The 21,864-nt window shown below is 44.1% G+C and overlaps 1 protein-coding gene across 18 annotated transcripts; it reads left to right on the forward strand.

Annotated features, from left to right (window-relative positions):
• Positions 1 to 617: 617 nt before the first annotated feature.
• On the forward strand, positions 618 to 3,900 carry LOC125550819 (uncharacterized). Of its 18 annotated transcripts, none has more exons than XM_087513990.1 (6): positions 618 to 1,124; positions 1,574 to 1,634; positions 1,915 to 2,000; positions 2,538 to 2,664; positions 3,138 to 3,315; positions 3,438 to 3,900. In XM_087513990.1, the coding sequence occupies exons 2-6, from the start codon at positions 1,632 to 1,634 to the stop codon at positions 3,440 to 3,442; spliced, it is 399 nt and encodes a 132-aa protein (XP_087370116.1). In that variant the 5' UTR covers positions 618 to 1,124; positions 1,574 to 1,631; the 3' UTR covers positions 3,443 to 3,900. The 18 variants fall into 18 exon arrangements, 4 of the variants coding, with proteins under 4 accessions (XP_087370116.1, XP_087370113.1, XP_087370115.1 ...); XM_087513987.1 differs by having other exon boundaries at positions 3,443 to 3,900; XM_087513989.1 differs by having other exon boundaries at positions 3,470 to 3,900.
• Positions 3,901 to 21,864: the final 17,964 nt, after the last annotated feature.

The raw sequence follows: 21,864 nt of genomic DNA on the forward strand, positions 1-21,864 counted from the left end.
TTATTATATATATTACATGGGATGTTGTGATGATTGCCTAACCTGCGACATTGCTTTCAATGCGGTTATGTCTCTAAGTCGTGCCTCGACACGTCGGAGCTATAGCCGCATCGAGGGTGTTACACAGTGGTGAAAGATTTCCCTGACGTATTTCCATAGGAGTTGCCAAGCATGCCACCGGATAGAGATATTGAGTTTTTGATTGAGATTTTGTCAGGCACAGGGCCAATATCTAAGAGACCATCACTATTAGAAATCACCATTTTACCTAGGGCCAAGGTCTTTCCCTAGAGTTTATTGGGCTCCTCAAGGGATAGTAAAGCAATGAACAGTGCACTCTAGGGGAAGATGATTTTCCAACAAAAATATGTATGACAATATACTTTCCCTAGGGTTGACCCATTTACATGCCATCAAGCCTAAGAAAACATGATGGGAGGGCCCACTGTGGCATGTAGCTGGAGTCCTTTTGCATCTTCGGTCGACTTCGCGCCACTTTAATTGGATGGCTCGCGCGCTCTTTTTTCCTTTTCGTGTAGCTGGGCCCTCTGCTCAGTGACTAATGACGAATAGAGAGCTAGAAAGGGCGCGTATGTACCAATATTTTGGCCCGACTGGGTCTCCTTCCCTCGCTCAAATCCCTGCGCCTCCAGAAGCCAAAATATCCCCCTTCTCTCCCGAAGCATCTCCAGTCCAAGATCCAGATGCGCTCACCCCCAGTCCTGCCGTTCCCCACCGCCGTTCGCCTCCAAGCCGTCCTGTCGCGCCCCCTGCCGGACTGACGTGTCCCACCGCCGCCCGTCTCCCCGCCACTCGCCCTGTTCCCTTCCGCACCTACGCCCCGTCGTGTCCCCCGCCCAACCACCGCACCGCCTCTCCTCCGCCCCGCTGTGTCCGCCGCTGCATAACCACACTGTCGTGTGCTCCCACGCCGCACTGCGCAGTCGTGCCCCCTCTTCTTCCATACCTTCAGTGCTCCAGTGGAACCATGGCCGTGACGGGCTTGCTGACCATGGCCACGCAGCCGGGATGACGGTGACGCCCCCCTGGTGACCTTGCCCCGGCTGGTAGCTGCACGACCACCGGATCTACCCAACATCGTACCCCCTCCTTCTCTCCAACAGGTTCCCATTGTCTCTCTCACTCTATGGTTTTACTTGTGTGCCAGAACTCGTGCTACCATCAAGAATTGTCCATATTACATATTGTCAATGCCTGCTCACTGTAGGAAAATATGTTTCTTTCACTGTAAATCTGAATATTCAGGAGATCGATAGACTACGTGGGGATAATCATGTGACATTATTTCTGAACTATTAAGCAGTAGTTATTAATTCGAGTACAGTTGCATAATCTACCCAGTAATTATATGCGTTCTAATCGGTAAAAAAGAGTAAGTTCAGAAATAGATTGACATGAACAACAAAAACAGAAACTTAGTACTGTAAGAGTTGTTAAATTTTACATGATTACGAATGCATCTATGAACACACTTCAAGTAGAGTAACCTTCTCTTGTTAATAAAGTTCCACCTTGAGTCTATATAACAGATAGTAGCATCTTATTAATGCAGACTGGCAGTTAACGGGGCTGTGGTCTTAATCACAGTGTTGTATTAGGAGGTCTGATAAATGGTAATTTCTCTACTATCTAGGCATTTCCCCTTGATCTTATTGCTATGTAAGTATGCAACATTGTGTCTCAGTTTCAAAAAAATGTAGGAAATTGAACTTTGCTTTGAAGGATATGTTGTGCAAACTGACCAACATGTCCATCTAGTATCTACTTTTATGTTGATGTGATTTTGATCTCTAGTTATATACTATGATGACTATGTTTTTTGTTTGTTTGCACAAAGGAAACCATAAGTTTTTCACTCTTTATTTATCATTGAATTGTCTTCTTTAACTACAGGAACATGTTCTTACCGATGGTCATGGTCTAATGGTTGATGGATACTATCGTTTAATTCAGGCTCTTGCACAGAGAAACTTCTTGAGGTGATGTTATGTAGTTTGAGCTTATCAATTTACTTGCGATTCTTTTGAACTAACCAATTGGTGTATCCCTATTCTTTTGTCTATCAATGAAATTCCACCATCTCTAGTTCCAACTCTTTGCTTGCTCACCATCTCTTGCAGATTTTGGAAATAAGCCAAGAACCACCAGCTTTGTGTGCTCAACAACACACAGATCATATAAGTTTTCTAGAAATACAATTGATACAAACTGTGTATGTTCCTGCAATGTGGATGTTGAAATGCATGCTTATGTGATGTGTGGTCATATGCACTGTTGTGCTTACATGCGAAGCGCGATCATGATTTTTTTATGATGGGGCTATGTGGGTGTGGGGAGGGATTACATTCTATTGTTTTATGTCCTTACTGTCACAATTTACAGTTGTTATGCTGCCAAAATTTCTACTAAAATATTCAATTCTTACAACTAAGTGGTAAACTACTGGTCATCACTAATTTCAGGACCATAATCTCACTTTGGATATGCACAAGACTTAAATCTAATGTCTGACTCAGGTGCTACATGATATTTGGAGTTTTATCAGTGCATCTGGAAGTAACTCGCTCAGCTTGTCACTCCAGGTCCAGGGCAGCCAACCTCTTGATCATTAATGTTTCTTTTGTTAGTGTTTACACTGCCAAGGTTAGTGTTTTAGGCGGTTGATTGCTATTGTTTTAGTTTTTCTTTGTTCAGATTAGTTCTGCCAATATAATGCTTAATATGGACCCTATTACAAAGTGTTTTATGTATCAATTACTAAATACTTGGGTAACCGTCGACTATAGCGGCCACATGTTTTGCTACCTGATGTTGGCCACAGATTACTCCTTTACACCCGCCTTGAAAGTCAAGCTGAACATTTGTTTCCTTCTCGGTAGCACCACTATGTGCATAAGTGTTCTCTGTTAGATGTCATTGATTTCCATTGCTTAGTCTAGTTTTTTGAATGGTTTGTACTGTAAAAAATGTTCTCATGTTTCTTCCGGTTCTAGTGATTGCCTTTCTTTTTCCTGAAATCTCCCATTAGATACAGTCCGTTTTCGGATAGCACCCACTAGTTATACTTTTCTATTTGAACTAATATATCTTGTAGTAATTCAGTTTCTTTGTTTCAGGAACCACTCGATGGATACAACGAGTGCCACTTTCCACCGATGCACCCTCTTTTCGACTCATTGTTAGACGATTGTACAGCCTATGTGTTCCGTGGAATGATATACGCTGATCTGAACCAGAACCCACTTATTGTGCTGTTGGAGATTCTTCGTGGCCATCTAAGTTCAGATAGAAGAGGTATATTGTTACATGCCCTTTCTTTCGTAGTTTCTTGTTTGCACTCATACACATATCCTAACCTTCATCAAAGCAGACAGTGGCTTACATTATTGTTATGTTTCTCGTTGGAAAATCTGAAGCATAGCGGTGCTTTGCTTACGTTACAATGCAGGGGTTTTGGATTGAAAATTCCACCTGAGGCAGCTGAGGTTGTTCACTGCTGGTGCCGACTCGGTGATTAGGCTCTACTTCGAGTGATGATGATGGTGCTTTTAAAGAGCATTTGGTTTTTCCAGTGATTTTGACACGATGATGATGATGTGTTGTTTTGACAAGAGTCACAAACCAGAGCCTGGAAGGAAGGATTGTGTCTGCTTGAAGACCAACTTCTTGGTGCATGTATAGATAACATGTTGCTACAAATTTTTGGTAGTAGCAGATACTTTGGCTTGACAACGCTTGTACTGGTGATTTAGGTATCCTGCTAGTTGGAGCATATAGCTTTTTTTTCCAAAAGTCCGGCTCTATTGAACTGTAGTCCGATGTATGTGTCATTGACCATGAATGTGATGTGGTTGTTCAATTTTGGCTATAATTTATAAATTTGAATTATGGTGCAAAATTTAATTATTTAAATTATGCTGCTACGAATTTAAATTTGAATTGTATATTTGCATGGCATGATTCAAAAGGGCCCTGTAATCTTTCCCTAGGGCCAAACTTGCTTGTAGGTAAATCACCTTTCCAACATGGACTAACGTGAAGTCTAATTCTTCCCCTACGGTCTGCAGCCCTAGGTAAACAATGGTTCCCTAGAGCTTGGGAGGTGCACTCTAGGGAAAGAGCTCTTTACCGACTATACTTTACCTAAGGTTCTTTCCCTAGGGCAAGCTCTAGGTAAAGCCTTTACCTATGGTTTTTGGCATTTCACCTAGGGTACATGGCTGTAGGTAAAATTGTAGTTTCTAGTAGTGCATACAGGATGCCCGCAAAAGATTTGGAGGAGATTAAGAAGCAGATTAAAGAGTTACTAGATAAAGGTTATATTCGCCCAAGTTCTTCGCCTTGGGGATCGCCAGTACTTCTAGTGGATGTTAAGGATGGTCGTTGATTATCGAGGATTGAATGAAGTAACAATCAAGAACAAGTACCCACTGCCGATAATCAATGATCTGTTTGATCAATTGCAAGGAGCTAAGGTATTTTCCAAGATCGATCTGCGATCAGTATACCATCAGTTGAAGATTTGAGAGCAGGATATACCTAAGACGGCTTTTACCACCAGGTATGGGTTGTACGAGTATACCATTATGTCATTTGGTCTGACTAACGCACCTGCATATTTCATAAACATGATGAACAAGGTGTTTATGGAGTTTTTGGATAAGTTCGTCATGGTGTTCATTGATGATATTTTGGTCTACTCAAAGAATGAAGAGGAGCATAAGGAGCATTTGCGTTTTGTACTTGAGAAGCTCAGAGAACATCAGTTATATGCCAAGTTCAGCAAATGTGAGTTTTGGTTAAAGGAAGTTGGATTCCCTGAACACGTTATATCCGGAGAAGGTATAACAGTAGATCCCACCAAGGTTGTCACGGTGACAAATTGGGAAGCACCAACAACAGTTGGAGAGATCCGGAGTTTTCTTGGACTTGCAGGATACTACCGGAGATTTATTGAGAATTTCTCAAAAATTGCGAAGCCTATGACGGAGTTGTTGAAGAAGGATACCAAGTTCAAATGGATTGAGGAATGTGAGGCCAGTTTCCAGGAGTTGAAGAAACGTTTGGTTACATCACCAGTATTGATTCTGCCAGATCAGAGCAAGGATTATGAGGTGTATTGCGACGCTTCACGTCGAGGACTTGGAGCAGTGCTTATGCAGGAGGGAAGAGTTGTTTCGTATGCTTCACGACAGTTGAAACCTCATGAGTTGAATTATGCCACGCATGATTTGGAGTTAGCAGCCGGAGTGCATGCATTGAAGACTTGGAGACATTTTCTTATTGGAAACCATTGTGAAGTGTACACGGATCACAAGAGTTTGAAGTATATTTTCACGCAGAAGGAGCTAAATCTCAGGCAAAGGAGATGGTTGGAGCTCATCAAGGATTATGATATGAGATTGCATTATCATCCCGGAAAGGCTAACGTAGTAGCCGATGCGCTGAGCCGTAAGAGCCATGTCAACACACTAATGGCGGGAGATTTACCGAAGGAGTTAGCCGAAGACCTTCGTGAGCTATGTTTGGAGATAGTTCCGAGAGGCTATGTAGCAGCATTGGAGATTCAGTCTACTTTGATGGATAAGATCAGAGAAGCTCAAAAGACTGACAAGGAGGTTGCCTCTACAAAGGAGAAAATGAGCAAAGGAAAAGTTAAAGGATTTTATGAGGATGAGCACGGTACCCTATGGTTTGAAGACCGTGTTTATGTGCCTAACGACCCGGAGATCAGGAAGTTGATTCTGCAGGAGGCCCATGATTCACCATATTCAATTCACCCAGGAAATACCAAGATGTATTTGGATTTGAAGGATACTTTCTGGTGGACCGGAATGAAGAAGGATATTGCGAAGTATGTAGCAGTTTGTGATGTATGTCAGAGAGTAAAGGCAGAGCATCAGAAGCCAGCAGGATTGCTACAGCCATTGCCGATACCCGAATGGAAGTGGGATAAGCTAGGCATGGATTTTATCACGGGATTACCCAGGACCCGTTCAGGCTATGACTCGATATGGGTTGTAGTCGATCGCTTGACGAAGGTAGCTCATTTCATCCCAGTAAAGACCATTTATACCAGTGCTAAGTTGGCAAAGATATACATGACCAGGATCGTATGTCTGCATGGAGTTCCGAGGAGCATTGTATCAGATAGAGGAACCCAGTTTACCTCAAAGTTCTGGAATCAGTTGCACGAAACTTTGGGTACCAGATTAGAGTTCAGTACAACTTTTCATCCGCGGACAGATGGACAGACCGAGAGAGTCAATCAGAGTTTGGAGGATATGCTGAGAGCTTGTGCGCTAGATTATGGATCTAGTTGGGACGACAATTTGCCATATGCAGAGTTCTCTTACAACAACAGTTATCAATCCAGTTTGAAGATGGCCCCTTTCGAAGCCTTGTACGGAAGGAGGTGCAGGACCCCATTGTCGTGGGATGAAGTTGGAGACCGCCAGTTGTTTGGACCGGATTTGATTAAGGAGTCTGAACAGAAGGTGAAATTGATTCGCGATAGGCTCGAGGTAGCCCAGTCCAGGCAGAAGAGCTATGCAGATTGTAAACGCAAGGAGACAGTTTACGAAGTCGGAGACCGAGTTTATCTTCGAGTATCTCCACTTCAAGGAGTTAAGCATTTTGGAGTTAAGGGAAAGGTAGCGCCACGCTTTGAGGGACCCTACAAAATTTTGGGACGCATGGGAGAAGTTGCTTATAAGTTGGAATTGCCTGAAGGATTGTCGAGAGTTCACGACGTGTTCCACGTCTCCCAATTGAAGAAGTGCCACACAGAGATGGCGGACATACCGCTGAGAGATACACTGCCGCTGGAAGCAATTCAGTTGGATAGTGATTTGACCTATGAGGAGAAACCCGTCAAGATTCTTGAGTATGCCAGCCGAGTCACCCGCATCAAGGTTATCAAGTTTTGTAAAGTTCAGTGGAGCCACCACATCAAGGATGAAGCCACCTGGGAGCAAGAGCAAGAACTGTTGAAGGACCACCCTCACCTATTTTCTGGCCAACCTAAATCTCGAGGGCGAGATTCATCTTAAAGGGGGTAGGTTTGTAACATCCCAAATTTTCAATTTGGAATGTTATACATTAGGTCATCACTGCATATCATATTTTATTTGCTTTTGGCCTGATCCAGAAATTCTACGCAACTCAAGGACCTACGGAGAGAGTTGGGGATTTCGTTATTTTCATATTTGGGTTTTTCTCAAATTTTGAAAATAGGATCATTGATTTTGTTTATTTATCTTCAATTATTTCTATAATAAAAATATGAGAGAGGGAATAAAATGACTTTGCCAAAATAAAAAATATTGAAGGTTTAATAAAAAAATCAAGTAATATTTTATTTCGGAGTTTTCTCGCTATTCTATTTGAATTTAGGAAAAATTGCATGTTTTTCAAAACTGCATTTTAGGGCCAAGAAAATGTTCATCTTGTTCTAAATATTTTATTTAGACGGTGAAAATTTGTTTTGACACTTTTAGATTTTTATTTGTTTTTCTAGGATTTTTCTTAGTTCGACGGGATTTTTTTAAAAAAAAGTCTCCGCGCCCGACTGGGCCGAAGGCCCAGCCGAGCCAGGCCGGCCTGCGCCGCCGCCGCCTTCCCCGCGCCGCCCCGCAGCCGACCCGGACTCCAAGTCTGAGCCGGACTCCTCCGCGCCGCCGCCTTGCCCCTTCCCCAAGCCGCCACCCACCCTCTTAAATAGCCGTCGTCGCCCTCCCCACCCTGCCACCCGACCCGCCCCGCCGCCGAAAGAAGCAGCAGCAGCCGCCGTCGCCGCCTTGCGCCGCCGCTGCTGCCTCCCGCCGCAGCCCCGCGACCCCACGCCGCCCCACCGCCGCACCGGAACCCCGCCGGAGCCGAGCCGAGGTAGCCGCCCCGCCGCCCCGGTTTTTCTAAAGAAACCGATCCGGTTTTTTAGAAAACCCTAGTTTCGTTTTTTTGAAATAGATCCTTTTTCTGGTTTATTTTTTTAGTGAGCGTTCGCCCATTCGTTTGTTTTAATGGACGAATTCGCTGTTTAGTTTCAGTTAACGAACGTTCATTCGTTAATCTGTTCGTCCGTTTTTCTTTTTCTTGGATTTTTCCGCAGTTATTTCTGATCGCGATTTCTTATCCGATTTTCGTTCAAGTATAACTTTTCGCTCGTTTATCGGAATCAGGCGATTCAAGCGCCTGGAGTTTCGTCTCGAAACCATTTTTCCGTTTAACCTACTCAAATAAGATTTTGCTTTTGTAAAATTTGACTTAGATCCAGATTAGTAAACGAAGTTTGTTTTTTTCGCCGTTTGACTTTCGTTGCTTCGTTCAATTTGATTCTTTTTGCAAACCGGAGTTCTTAAGTTGAACTTTCTAGTTAGATCTCTTATTTGAGTTTTACCCGTGTATTAGTTGAGTACTTATTGTATGCTTGTTTATTTGCGATAGAGTACCCGGAGTGCGCCGCTTGCTACTTTGAATCTCTAGGTTTCGCGGATCATCAGCAAGACAAGTAACACTTTGATCATACCTCTTTACTACCCAGTTTTTATTGCATTAGATCAATCCTCAAACAATTGTATGATTAGGATCTGATTAATATGTGGGTTTTGGGAAGTAGATGAGGTAGTACCTATTACCTATTTTATTATCAAACCCTTGGGAGTTACTTCTACGTTTGCTTGTTGTGTCATGCTATGCTAGTAGACGTGGATTGGGTGAGTGTATCCATGAAAGATGTGATATTGTTAAACTAATGGTTTATTTAAGATGGCAACTTAAACACACATCTGGGTGGATTGAGGCACCTGGGTATTCCAGTGATTGCCTGTTTTCTTTATGGACCGCCACCCAGACTCAAAGGGATCATGAGATTATTCATACTAGAAACTTCCATGTGCAGCCACAAGCTACTATGGGCTCTAGTATAGTTGACTAAGTCGTGCGAACTCTTACAGTGGTAGACTAGCAGGTGTAGGGGATGTAGGTTGGTACTGTCCACCCGATCGTAAGGTGCTAGCGCTTCTAAAAGACTATGTCTCGGTCATCCGTTTCTCAAACATCTTGTAGTGCGAGAATCCCAACAGAGGAGATCGAGTCTTGTGGGGAAAAGTGCGCAAACCTCTGCAGAGTGTATAAACTAATCATGGTTAGCCGTGTCCCCGGTTATGGATGTCTTGAGTATCTAGTACTTGAATTATCATGTGAATCTCATCATGTTACTTTAATTAATATTGTTGGGTTTTAATGATAATGCTTAATTGGGATTGAGAAGATGTCTATCTTCTCAATGTTCAACAACCACCATGATAGTTAAATAAAAAATTCATTCCTTTGCGGTAGGGAAAATTGGCTTTATGAAAAAAATTGTAACCATAGAGTTTTCCACCAGTCATATATGCATGTAGTATAGCTTTATTCCTTTATTACTCTCTATGTGTTAATTTGCCAGCATATTTCATGTGCTGACCCGTTTTCGGGCTGTAACGTTCATGTTGCAGACTTTTCAGACGACGAATAAGGTGCCTTTAGGTCATGGTTCTATACTCAGTGATGCCGTTGGAGTTGATGGACTCAATTATCTTCCAAGCCTTCCGCTGTTATCGTTATTAGATGGCCTTAAGCCATATTTACTGTAATAAGTTCTCTTTTGAAGCATTCGATGTAATAAGTGTGTGATTACTACTCTGTTATAAATCCTTCAAGTATTGTGCGTGTCAGCATTACTGATCTAGGGATGACACTAAAGCACAGAGATCAGATTGTTTGAGGTCTGGTCGCTACACACAAAAGATGTAAATTTGTGTATGGAAGTTGCTCAAAGTGTTGTGGACTAGGGACCTCAAATGTTATCGCATCTTGACCTGATTGCCACCTGCTTGCAATGCGGACAGGAAGAGGAGTCAACTTTCCATGCTGATATTTCAGGCCCAATGTCGCAATCGGTTTGGAGGTGATTCGAGAAATCTGGACGGTCCCATACTGATATGGCGGGGCAATGTGCCCCACTAGTTGGTGAGATCTGGCCCTGGCGGTGCTTGTGTTGAATTATTACTTGTGTGTTTGCACATGAATGAGGGAGTAATAACCATGACACACAAGTAGAAAAAACATTTTTGAAAATTGCCTAAATTATCAAGAATGTGCATGTAAAAAATGTATATGTGGTCATGGATTTTTCCCCATAATTTAAGGGAATGCTCTTGTATTTTCAAATGGGATTAATGTACTTTAATAGATATTCTTGTATCTATAAAAAGTCTTCATATGTTTCGATAAATATTATTGTCTTTTCAAAAATAGTTCATGTAATTTTAAATTGTTTACAAAGCACTAAATATTTTATGTAATCTAAAATAGTGTTCATGTATTTTTGTAAACATATTCTTGTATTCTTGTAACTAAAAGTGATTAATAGATTTTCTGTATATTCATAAAATTGAAACAATATCCACATATTTATATAAAAAATCGTGTAATTTAGAATATGTTGTATTTTTGAAAAGATGAAATAATTTTTCTAAACACAAATTTACAAATATTTATGCAGCGTTTTGAAAAAAAAACAAGGTACAAGAAAAAAACAAAGAAAAGTGCAAAAATAAACCAAAACACCGTAAGTAAACCAAAAGAAAATGAAATGTAAACCTGAAAAGAAAAGGAAAACAGGAAATAAAATGGAAATGTTATCTGGCGATCGTTCGCTGAAAGGCCCACCCCAACGAACGGCCCCATCACCGTCAGATGCATCTTGACGCACATCCGATGCAACGTAGGTCAGCTCCAGGAGGTCACATCTTTAGATTTCCCAACCAACATTTTGTTCTTTGTGTCCCAAAAAACATGCGAGCATGGGGTCTCTAACCAGAGACCTCCCGCCCATGGCGCGCATCGCCTGCCACCTGTACTATAGCGCCTTTTGTCTACATTTGCAGTTTAAACATGTTTCTATATATCTTATGAAGCTATTTAAAAAATATAATGTTTCATTTTAAAATAAAAATAAAAAATACCATTTTTTTAATTATTGGTAGAAGAAATATCATTTTTTTGGAGTTTTTTTCCCTAAATTTGCGATGTGCATTTTTATGATATGTAGCATGTCATTTTTTCTAGGTCCTGGTTTTAATAGCTCACATGGCATTTTTTCTAGTAAAGTGCATGTCATTTTTCAGGTCCTTTTTAGTGCCACACATTGCATTTGTTTTAGCAGAGACCGTGGCATTTTTCAGGTCCTTTTGAATGCCACACATCGCATTTTTTAGCAGAGATCGTGGCATTTTAATAATTAATAACATGGCATTTTCTATTATTAAGAGGATGGCAGTTTTATTTATTAGTAACATGGACTTTTTTTAGTTACAAGGTATTTTTATTTATCAAGAGGGATGGCAGTTTATGATAAAGAGCATGGCATTTTTTTTAGTAAAGAGCATGACATTTAATGTTTTTAATAAAGTGGTGTTTTCTATTACTAAGAGGATGGCAGTTTTATTATTATTAACATGGCATTTTTATTTTTTTAGTTACATGGCATTTCTATTTATCAAGAGGGATGTCAGTTTATGGTAAAGAGCATGGCATTTTTATTGTTAATAACATGACATTTTTATTGTTATGAGGATGGCAGTTTTATTATTTGGAAGGTGGCGGTTTTATTATTGATAGCATGACATTTTTTATGAACTATAGGATGAAAATTTTATTTAGTAAGAGGATAGCAATTTGTTTTTGCCATGGCCAAAAGACAATTCACTGACATGGCGTTTCTATGAATTGTGCGCAGTGAAAAAAAAACAAAATAAAATTTTTTTTACATCATAGCATTTTTTTTGTAAAGTACCATGTCCTTCTTTATAAATTAATATGGCATTTTTAATTTTTTATATGCATGGAATTGCACAACGCTTTTTCTCTGTCTTTGCAAGGTAAATATGTAATTTATTTATGGCATTTAAAAAAAGAAAAAACAGTAAACTGGGCCTCTGGGTATATTCGGGTATATTTCGCGTTCCTTTTTTCTAAAAGGGAGGAATTGTATTCACATACTGACTCGGAAAATCAGAGTCTACTTTTCAGATTCGCATGTATGTATAAGAGGAGAGGTAGAGGATTTCTCGCGTCCACCGACGACGACAGCGCGCACGCGTACTGGCCGGAGATTGAACTCAGTTTCAAGAGCGATCGACCAGCAATGGCATGCAGCAGCGCCAGCACCAGCGCCCTCCGGTCCTTGCCACACTGCTCGTCTTCGAACACCAGCCTTCCCGGAACGACTCGACGACGGCGATCGGAGTCAGATGCGATGATCAAGAACATATCCCCAAGAAGCTCATGTTCAACATATCGGAAAAGAGAACATGTATGGAGGTGACACCCGCCATGCTATCCCCCAAGGACAACTAGATCTGCTTTGCCACCCTGTAGGGCTGGATCTTCATCATCCATGCTTGGCGCCTTCCCGTGGGAGACTTGGCTGTGGCATCCGATCACACAAGAGACCATATCCCTCCCGCCCAAAGAAGACGACCACTATGTCCCAACCAGTTGCACCTGCCTCCTCACCCATAGCTCCGCCGTGCACCCTGACACTGGTAGAAAAAGGACCTGTTGTCCTGGTTCGTAAGGGCCTTTTGTCCCGGTTCCTGAACCGGGACTAAAGGGTCGGTACTAATGTCCTGTTCCTTTAGTCCCGGTTTAATTCAGAACCGGGACAGATGGGCCTCCACGTGGCCTGTGCGCGGAGCCCAGGCAGGAGATCCTTTGGTCCCGGTTGGTGGCACCAACCGGGACCAATAGGCATCCACGCGTCAGCATTTCTGTGGCTGGGGTTTTTGTTTTTTTTAAAGGGGGGGGTTGGGGGTTTTTGGGGGTTAATTTAGGTGTTTCATATATTATGTTAGCTAGCTATAATTAATAGAGAGAAGTGTCCTTTCTTATGTCCGTGCTTGGTCGACGCTACGTACTATACATACGTATAGAGAGGACTAGACACGCTAGCTAGCTAATAAGCAAACGAAGGAAACAGAAGATCGTCATGAACATATATGCATACAGAGAGAAGTGATATCGACCACCTCTCCTTCTCCGAGAGATTGGTCGAACAACAAGTTCTTGTATATCTATCCGACACTACCGGCTACATATATACAATAATTATCTTTTACAAATATAATTATACGGACTCATGGTCCACATAGTATTCTCCGTCTTCAGCGATCACGTGGCCAAGAAAGAATGCCGCCAATTCCTCTTGAATTGCTCGCATGTGAGCTGGTGCTAGGAGTTCATCCCGCTTCCGAAACATCTAATTTGAAGAAGGGGGTCAATACATACATACATATATATATACATATATATATATATATATATATATATAAATGAATGAAACTCAACACAAATGATGGTAATAAAATAAAATTGTGAATGTTGTTATTTACGTACTTCATATTGTTCGTCAGTGTAGCCCCGCTTGTCGTGGTTCTAACTCTGACAGTGATGTAGGGGGGTGTGTATGGAGAGGCTAGATCTCAGCTATGGAGAAGTTGTAAACACACTAGGATGTACGAGTTCAGGCCCTTCGCGGAGGAAGTAACAGCCCTACGTCTCGTGCCCGGAGGCGGTCGATTGGATTATAGGTGTGTGAATAACAGGGGTGCGAACCCTTGCTACTGAGGACGGGGTGGCTTATATAGAGTTCGCCAACCCCTCTGGCCCTCAGTAATGCGGGGTTAAAATACATTAAGACTGGGCGTTACTGGTAACGTCCCTAATACAGTGCTCTGGCTGAGCCCTCTAACATGAGAGGCAAATGCTTCATAGCCACCTCATCATTGCCACCGCCAATCTGTACAGCCATTCTGTAATCTTCGAGCCAAGTGTCAGGTTTAGACTCACCGGTGAACTTGCTGACTCCCGTCGCCAACCTGAAGTTGGAAGGAATCACTGCGGCTCTGATGGCTCGACTGAAACACTCTGGCCTCGAAACATGTATCCTGCTGCTGGCAGGCGCATCTCTGTCGTGGCCTTCTCGATGAGCTCTGTTCCTGTCAACCAAACCCTGAACGAGGATGGATCTCGCATCAAAGCCTGGGTCCCTGGGGTCGACTAGAATCCTCCGCCCAACACCATGAGGGCGTCTGTCATCTCGGTGTCGAGGCGCATATGACCCACTCCTCGGGGGAGGGGTTGGCACTCGACGTCGATCATCACGATCGGATCGGTGATCATACTACTCATTTCTTCTGTACTGATTGTGCCGGTCTCCACGTCCCTCACGCCTCGGGGGCGATCTCGGGCTGTGAGCCGACTGGACTGTATCTGTTGCAACGGATCGACTGTGGATCCTATTCCGTGACTAAGAAACAGCGGAATTCTGGTTTCCCGCCACCCGGAGCAACGCTCTGATCTGCAACAAGCCCCTGCCAGCCTCTGACTGGGAGGGCTGAATCGATTCTGCTATACGGGCCGCGGCGGCCAAATTCTGAACTGGGGTTCGATATACCTGTGTCGGCGGGAAGAGCTGACGTCGACTGGACTCGGGAGCTCGCTGACGCGCTTGCTCGTCGAGTGTTCGTTGGAGATTTTCCAGTCGAGTGCACTCGGCCAAGTTAGCCAAGCGCGCGTCCTCCAAGGCCCGGGCCTCGGGGGTTTCTCCGATGATAGGAGTGCGGAGTGCGTCCATGTTCCGACGGCGAAGCTCCTCTCGCTGCAGTGACGTGAGAGGTTCGGGGAGATACTCATCGTGGGGATGCGACGGGTCGCCCTCACCCGCGCCTCCATCAATGCGAGGGAAATCGGGAGGACTGTGTGTTCCATCGACCGCCAGAACCTCAGCCGCTGGGTCGCTGCTGTCGCACTCGGATGCGGTCTCCGCGGAGCCAGTCGACAGTTCGAACAGGCCGTAGAGGGATTTGTCGGGCTTGATTGCCGCGACTTGTGGGGCGGCCGACTGGTGAGCCACGGCGTGCCTCACCCACCTTTCAAGTCTCGACCGACCGGAGTGTTGGAAATATGCCCTAGAGGCAATAATAAAAGCATTATTATTATATTTCCTTGTTCATGATAATTGTCTTTATTCATGCTATAATTGTATTATCCGGAAATCGTAATACATGTGTGAATAACAGACACCAACATGTCCCTAGTAAGCCTCTAGTTGACTAGCTCGTTGATCAACAGATAGTCATGGTTTCCTGACTATGGACATTGGATGTCATTGATAATGAGATCACATCATTAGGAGAATGATGTGATGGACAAGACCCAATCCTAAACATAGCACAAGATCGTATAGTTCGTTTGCTAGAGTTTTCCAATGTCAAAGTATCTTTTCCTTAGACCATGAGATCGTGTAACTCCCGGATACCGTAGGAGTGCTTTGGGTATGCCAAACGTCACAACGTAACTGGGTGACTATAAAGGTACACTATGGGTATCTCCGAAAGTGTCTGTTGGGTTGACATGGATCAAGACTGGGATTTGTCACTCCGTATGACGGAGAGGTATCACTGGGCCCACTCGGTAATGCATCATCATAATGAGCTCAAAGTGACCAAGTGTCTGGTCACGTGATCATGCATTACGGTACGAGTAAAGTGACTTGCCGGTAACGAGATTGAACGAGGTATTGGGATACCGACGATCGAATCTCGGGCAAGTAACATATCGATTGACAAAGGGAATTGCATACGGGGTTGATTGAATCCTCGACATCGTGGTTCATCCGATGAGATCATCGTGGAGCATGTGGGAGCCAACATGGGTATCCAGATCCCGCTGTTGGTTATTGACCGGAGAGTCGTCTCGGTCATGTCTGCTTGTCTCCCGAACCCGTAGGGTCTACACACTTAAGGTTCGGTGACGCTAGGGTTGTGAAGATATGTATATGCAGGAACCCGAATGTTGTTCGGAGTCCCGGATGAGATCCCGGACGTCACGAGGAGTTCCGGAATGGTCCGGAGGTAAAGAATTATATATAGGAAGTGCTGTTTCGGGCATCGGGACAAGTTTCGGGGTTATCGGTATTGTACCGGGACCACCGGAGGGGTCCCGTGGGCCCACCGGGTGGGGCCACCTGTCCCGGGGGGCCACATGGGCTGTAGGGGGTGCGCCTTGGCCTACATGGGCCAAGGGCACCAGCCCTACTAGGCCCATGCGCCTAGGGTTTCCACCAAGGAGGAGTCCAAGTGGTGGAAGGCACCCCGAGGTGCCTTGGGGGGGAGGGAAACCCTCCCCTGGCCGCCGCACCTAGGAGATCAGATCTCCTAGGCTGCGCACCACCCCCCCTTGGCCCTCCTATATATAGTGGGGGAGAGGAGGGATTTCATACCACAGCCCCTAGCGCCTCCCTCTCTCCCCGTTACGTCTCTCTCGCGTAGTATAGGCGAAGCCCTGCTACTGTGACGCCCTGCATCCACCACCACGCCGTCGTGCTGCTGGATCTTCATCAACCTCTCCTCCCCCCTTGCTGGATCAAGAAGGAGGAGACGTCTCCCGTCCCGTACGTGTGTTGAACGCGGAGGTGCCGTCCGTTCGGCGCTTGGTCATCGGTGATTTGGATCACGTCGTGTACGACTACATCATCACCGTTCTTTGAATGCTTCCGCACGCGATCTACAAGGTATGTAGATGCATCTGATGACTCGTTGCTAGATGAACTCCTAGATAGATCTTGGTGAAACGAGTAGGAAAATTTTTGTTTTCTACAACGTTCCCCAACAGTGGCATCATGAGCTAGGTCTATGCGTAGTTCTTCTTGCGCGAGTAGAACACAATGAGTTATGGGCGTAGATTTGTCAACTTTCCTGCCGTTACTAGTCTTTTCTTACTTCAGCGGTATTGTGGGATGAAGCGGCCCGGACCAACCTTACACGTACGCTTACGTGAGACCGGTTCCACCGACTAACATGCACTGGTTGCATAAGGTGGCTGGCGGGTGTCTGTCTCTCCCACTTTAGTTGGAGCGGATTCGATGAACAGGGTCCTTATGAAGGGTAAATAGAAGTTGACAAATCACGTTGTGGCTTTAACGTAGGTAAGAAGACGTTCTTGCTAGAACCCTAAATCAGCCACGTAAAACTTGCAACAACAATTTGAGGACGTCTAACTTGTTTTTGCAGCAAGTGGTTTGTGATATGATATGGCCAAAGTTGTGATGAATGATGAATGATCTATATGTGATGTATGAGATGTTCATGCTATTGTAATAGGAATCACGACTTGCATGTCGATGAGTATGACAACCGGCAGTAGCCATAGGAGTTGTCTTTATTCTTTTATATGACCTGCGTGTCATCAAGAAACGCCATGTAAATTACTTTACTTTATTGCTAAACGCGTTAGCCATAGTAGTAGAAGTAATAGTTGGCGAGCAACTTCATGGAGACACGATGATGGAGATCATGGTGTCAAGCCGGTGACAAGATGATCATGGAGCCCCAAGATGGAGATCAAAGGAGCTATGTGATATTGGCCATATCATGTCACGATTATTATTTGATTGCATGTGATGTTTATCATGTTTTTGCATCTTGTTTACTTAGAACGACGGTAGTAAATAAGATGATCCCTCATAACAATTTCAAGAAGTGTTCTCCCCTAACTGTGCACCGTTCCTAAAGTTCATCGTTTCTAAGCACGCCGTGATGATCGGGTGTGATGGATCCTTACGTTCACATACAACGGGTGTTGACGAGCCTAGCATGTACAGACATGGCCTCGGAACACATGCAAAACACTTGGGGTTAACTTGACGAGCCTAGCATGTACAGACATGGCCTCGGAACACAGAAGACCGAAAGGTCGAGCATGAGTCATATAGAAGATACGATCAACATGAAGATGTTCACCGACGTTGACTAGTCCGTCTCACATGATGATCGGACACGGCCTAGTCAACTCGGATCATGTAATACTTAGATGACTAGAGGGATGTCTAATCTAAGTGGGAGTTCATTAATAATTTGATTAGATGAACTTAATTATCATGAACTTAGTCTAAAATCTTTGCAATATGTCTTGTAGATCAAATGGCCAACGTAGTCCTCAACTTCAACGCGTTCCTAGAGAAAACCAAGCTGAAAGACGATGGCAGCAACTATACGGACTGGGTCCGGAACCTGAGGATCATCCTCATAGCTGCCAAGAAAGATTATGTCCTACAAGCACCGCTAGGTGATCCACCCGTCCCACAAAACCAAGACGTTATGAACGCTTGGCAGACACGTGTTGACGACTACTCCCTCGTTCAGTGCGTCATGCTTTACAGCTTAGAGCCGGGGCTCCAAAAGCGTTTTGAGAGACATGGAGCATACGAGATGTTCGAAGAGCTGAAAATGGTTTTTCAAGCTCATGCCCGGATCGAGAGATACGAAGTCTCCGATAAGTTCTTCAGCTGTAAGATGGAGGAAAATAGTTCTGTCAGTGAACACATACTCACTATGTCTGGGTTGCATAACCGCTTGTCTCAGCTGGGAGTTAATCTCCCGGATGATGCGGTCATTGACAGAATCCTCCAGTCGCTTCCACCAAGCTACAAGAGCTTTGTGATGAACTTCAACATGCAGGGGATGCAAAAGACCATTCCTGAGTTGTTCTCAATGCTGAAATCAGCGGAGGTAGAAGTCAAGAAGGAACATCAAGTGTTGATGGTCAATAAAACCACTAAGTTCAAGAAAGGCAAGGGTAAAAAGAACTCCAAAAAGGACGGCAAGGAAGTTGCCGCGCCCGGCAAGCAAGCTGCTGGGAAGAAGCCGAAGAATGGACCCAAGCCTGAGACGGAGTGCTTTTATTGCAAAGGGAAGGGTCACTGGAAACGGAACTGCCCCATATACTTAGCGGACAAGAAGGCCGGCAAAACAAAAGGTATATTTGATATACATGTAATTGATGTGTACCTTACCAGTACTCGTAGTGACTCCTGGGTATTTGATACCGGTGCCGTTGCTCATATTTGTAACTCACAGCAGGAGCTGCGGAATAAACGGAGACTGGCAAAGGACGAGGTGACGATGCGCGTCGGGAATGGTTCCAAGGTCGATGTGATCGCCGTCGGCACGCTGCCTCTGCATTTACCTACGGGATTAGTTTTAAACCTCAATAACTGTTATTTAGTGCCAGCTTTGAGCATGAACATTGTATCGGGATCTCGTTTAATTCGAGATGGCTACTCATTTAAATCTGAGAATAATGGTTGTTCCATTTATATGAGAGATATGTTTTATGGTCATGCTCCTATGGTGAATGGTTTATTCTTAATGAGTCTCGAACGTAATGCTACACATGTTCATAATGTGAGTACCAAAAGATGTAAGGTTGATAATGATAGTTCCACATACTTGTGGCACTGCCGCCTTGGTCACATAGGTGTCAAACGCATGAAGAAGCTCCATGCAGATGGACTTTTAGAGTCTCTTGATTATGAATCATTTGACACGTGCGAACCATGCCTTATGGGTAAAATGACCAAGACTCCGTTCTCAGGAACAATGGAGTGAGCAACCGACTTATTGGAAATCATACATACTGATGTGTGCGGTCCAATGAGTGTTGAGGCTCGCGGTGGATATCGTTATGTTCTCACCCTCACTGATGACTTGAGTAGATATGGATATGTCTACTTAATGAAACACAAGTCTGAAACCTTTGAAAAGTTCAAGGAATTTCAGAGTGAGGTTGAGAATCAACGTGACAGGAAAATCAAGTTTCTACGATCAGATCATGGAGGAGAATACTTGAGTCATGAATTTGGCACACACTTAAGGAAATGTGGAATAGTTTCACAACTCACGCCGCCTGGAACACCTCAGCGTAACGGTGTGTCCGAACGTCGTAATCGCACTCTATTAGATATGGTGCGATCTATGATGTCTCTTGCCGATTTACCGCTATCTTTTTGGGGCTATGCTTTAGAGACTGCCGCATTCACTTTAAATAGGGCTCCGTAGAAATCCGTTGAGACGACACCGTATGAATTATGGTTTGGGAAGAAACCTAAGCTGTCGTTTCTAAAAGTTTGGGGATGCGATGCTTATGTGAAGAAACTTCAACCTGAGAAGCTCGAACCCAAGTCGGAAAAATGCGTCTTCATAGGATACCCAAAAGAAACTATTGGGTACACCTTCTACCTCAGATCCGAAGGCAAGATCTTTGTTGCCAAGAATGGGTCCTTTCTAGAGAAAGAGTTTCTCTCGAAAGAAGTAAGTGGGAGGAAAGTAGAGCTTGATGAAGTATTACCTCTTGAACCGGCAAATGGCGCAGCTCAAGAAAATGTTCCTGAGGTGCCTGCACCGACTAGAGAGGAAGTTAATGATGATGATCAAGATACTTCTGATCAAGCTCCTACTGAGATTCGAAGGTCCACAAGGACACGTTCCGCACCAGAGTGGTACGGCAACCCTGTCTTGGAAATCATGTTGTTAGACAACGGTGAACCTTCGAACTATGAAGAAGCGATGGCGGGCCCGGATTCCGACAAATGGCTAGAAGCCATGAAATCCGAGATAGGATCCATGTATGAAAACGAAGTATGGACTTTGACTGACTTGCCCGTTGAACGGCGAGCCATAGAGAATAAATGGATCTTTAAGAAGAAGACAGACGCGGATGGTAATGTGACCATCTATAAAGCTCGGCTTGTCGCTAAGGGTTATCGAAAAGTTTAAGGGGTTGACTACGATGAGACTTTCTCACCGGTAGCGAAGCTAAAGTCCGTCCGAATCATGTTAGCAATTGCCGCATTCTACGATTATGAGATATGGCAAATGGACGTCAAAACGGCATTCCTTAATGGTTTCCTTAAGGAAGAATTGTATATGATGCAGCCGGAAGGTTTTGTCGATCCTAAGAATGCTGACAAGGTGTGCAAGCTCCAACGCTCGATTTATGGGCTGGTGCAAGCATCTCGGAGTTGGAACATTCGCTTTGATGAGATGATTAAAGTGTTTGGGTTTACACAGACTTATGGAGAAGCCTGCGTTTACAAGAAAGTGAGTGGGAGCTCTGTAGCATTTCTCATATTATATGTAGATGACATACTATTGATGGGAAATGATATAGAACTCTTGGACAGCATCAAGGCCTACTTGAATAAGAGTTTTTCAATGAAGGACCTTGGAGAAGCTGCTTATATATTAGGCATCAAAATCTATAGAGATAGATCAAAACGCCTCATAGGTCTTTCACAAAGCACATACCTTGATAAGATATTGAAGAAGTTCAATATGGATCATTCTAAGAAGGGGTTCTTACCTATGTTACAAGGTGTGAAATTGAGCTCAGCTCAATGTCCGACCACGGCAGAAGATATAGAAGAGATGAGCGTCATCCCCTATGCCTCAGCCATAGGTTCTATTATGTATGCCATGCTGTGTACCAGACCTGATGTAAACCTTGCCGTAAGTTTGGTAGGAAGGTACCAAAGTAATCCCGGCAAGGAACACTGGACAGCGGTCAAGAATATCCTGAAGTACCTGAAAAGGACTAAGGAAATGTTTCTCGTTTATGGAGGTGACGAAGAGCTCGTCGTAAAGGGTTACGTCGACGCTAGCTTCGACACAGATCTGGATGACTCTAAGTCACAAACCGGATACGTGTATATGTTGAATGGTGGAGCAGTAAGCTGGTGCAGTTGCAAGCAAAGCGTCGTTACGGGATCTACATGTGAAGCAGAGTACATGGCAGCCTCGGAGGCAGCACATGAAGCAATATGGGTGAAGGAGTTCATCACCGACCTAGGAGTCATACCCAATGCGTCGGGGCCGATCAAGCTCTTCTGTGACAACACTGGAGCCATTGCTCTTGCCAAGGAGCCCAGGTTTCACAAGAAGACAAGGCACATCAAGCGTC

The sequence above is a fragment of the Triticum urartu genome, chromosome 3A, assembly GCF_056163025.1.
Source record: "Triticum urartu cultivar PI428250 chromosome 3A, HENAU_Tu73, whole genome shotgun sequence".
NCBI classification, from domain to species: Eukaryota; Viridiplantae; Streptophyta; class Magnoliopsida; order Poales; family Poaceae; genus Triticum; species Triticum urartu.

What these genes read in the sequence shown, in the direction of transcription:
- LOC125550819 (XM_087513987.1), top strand. An exon ending in GCACAGAGAAACTTCTTGAG is followed by an intron (nt 2,001 to 2,537) that starts GTGATGTTATGT and finishes TGTCTGACTCAG; the next exon opens with GTGCTACATGATATTTGGAG. An exon ending in TTAGTGTTTACACTGCCAAG is followed by an intron (nt 2,665 to 3,137) that starts GTTAGTGTTTTA and finishes TCTTTGTTTCAG; the next exon opens with GAACCACTCGATGGATACAA.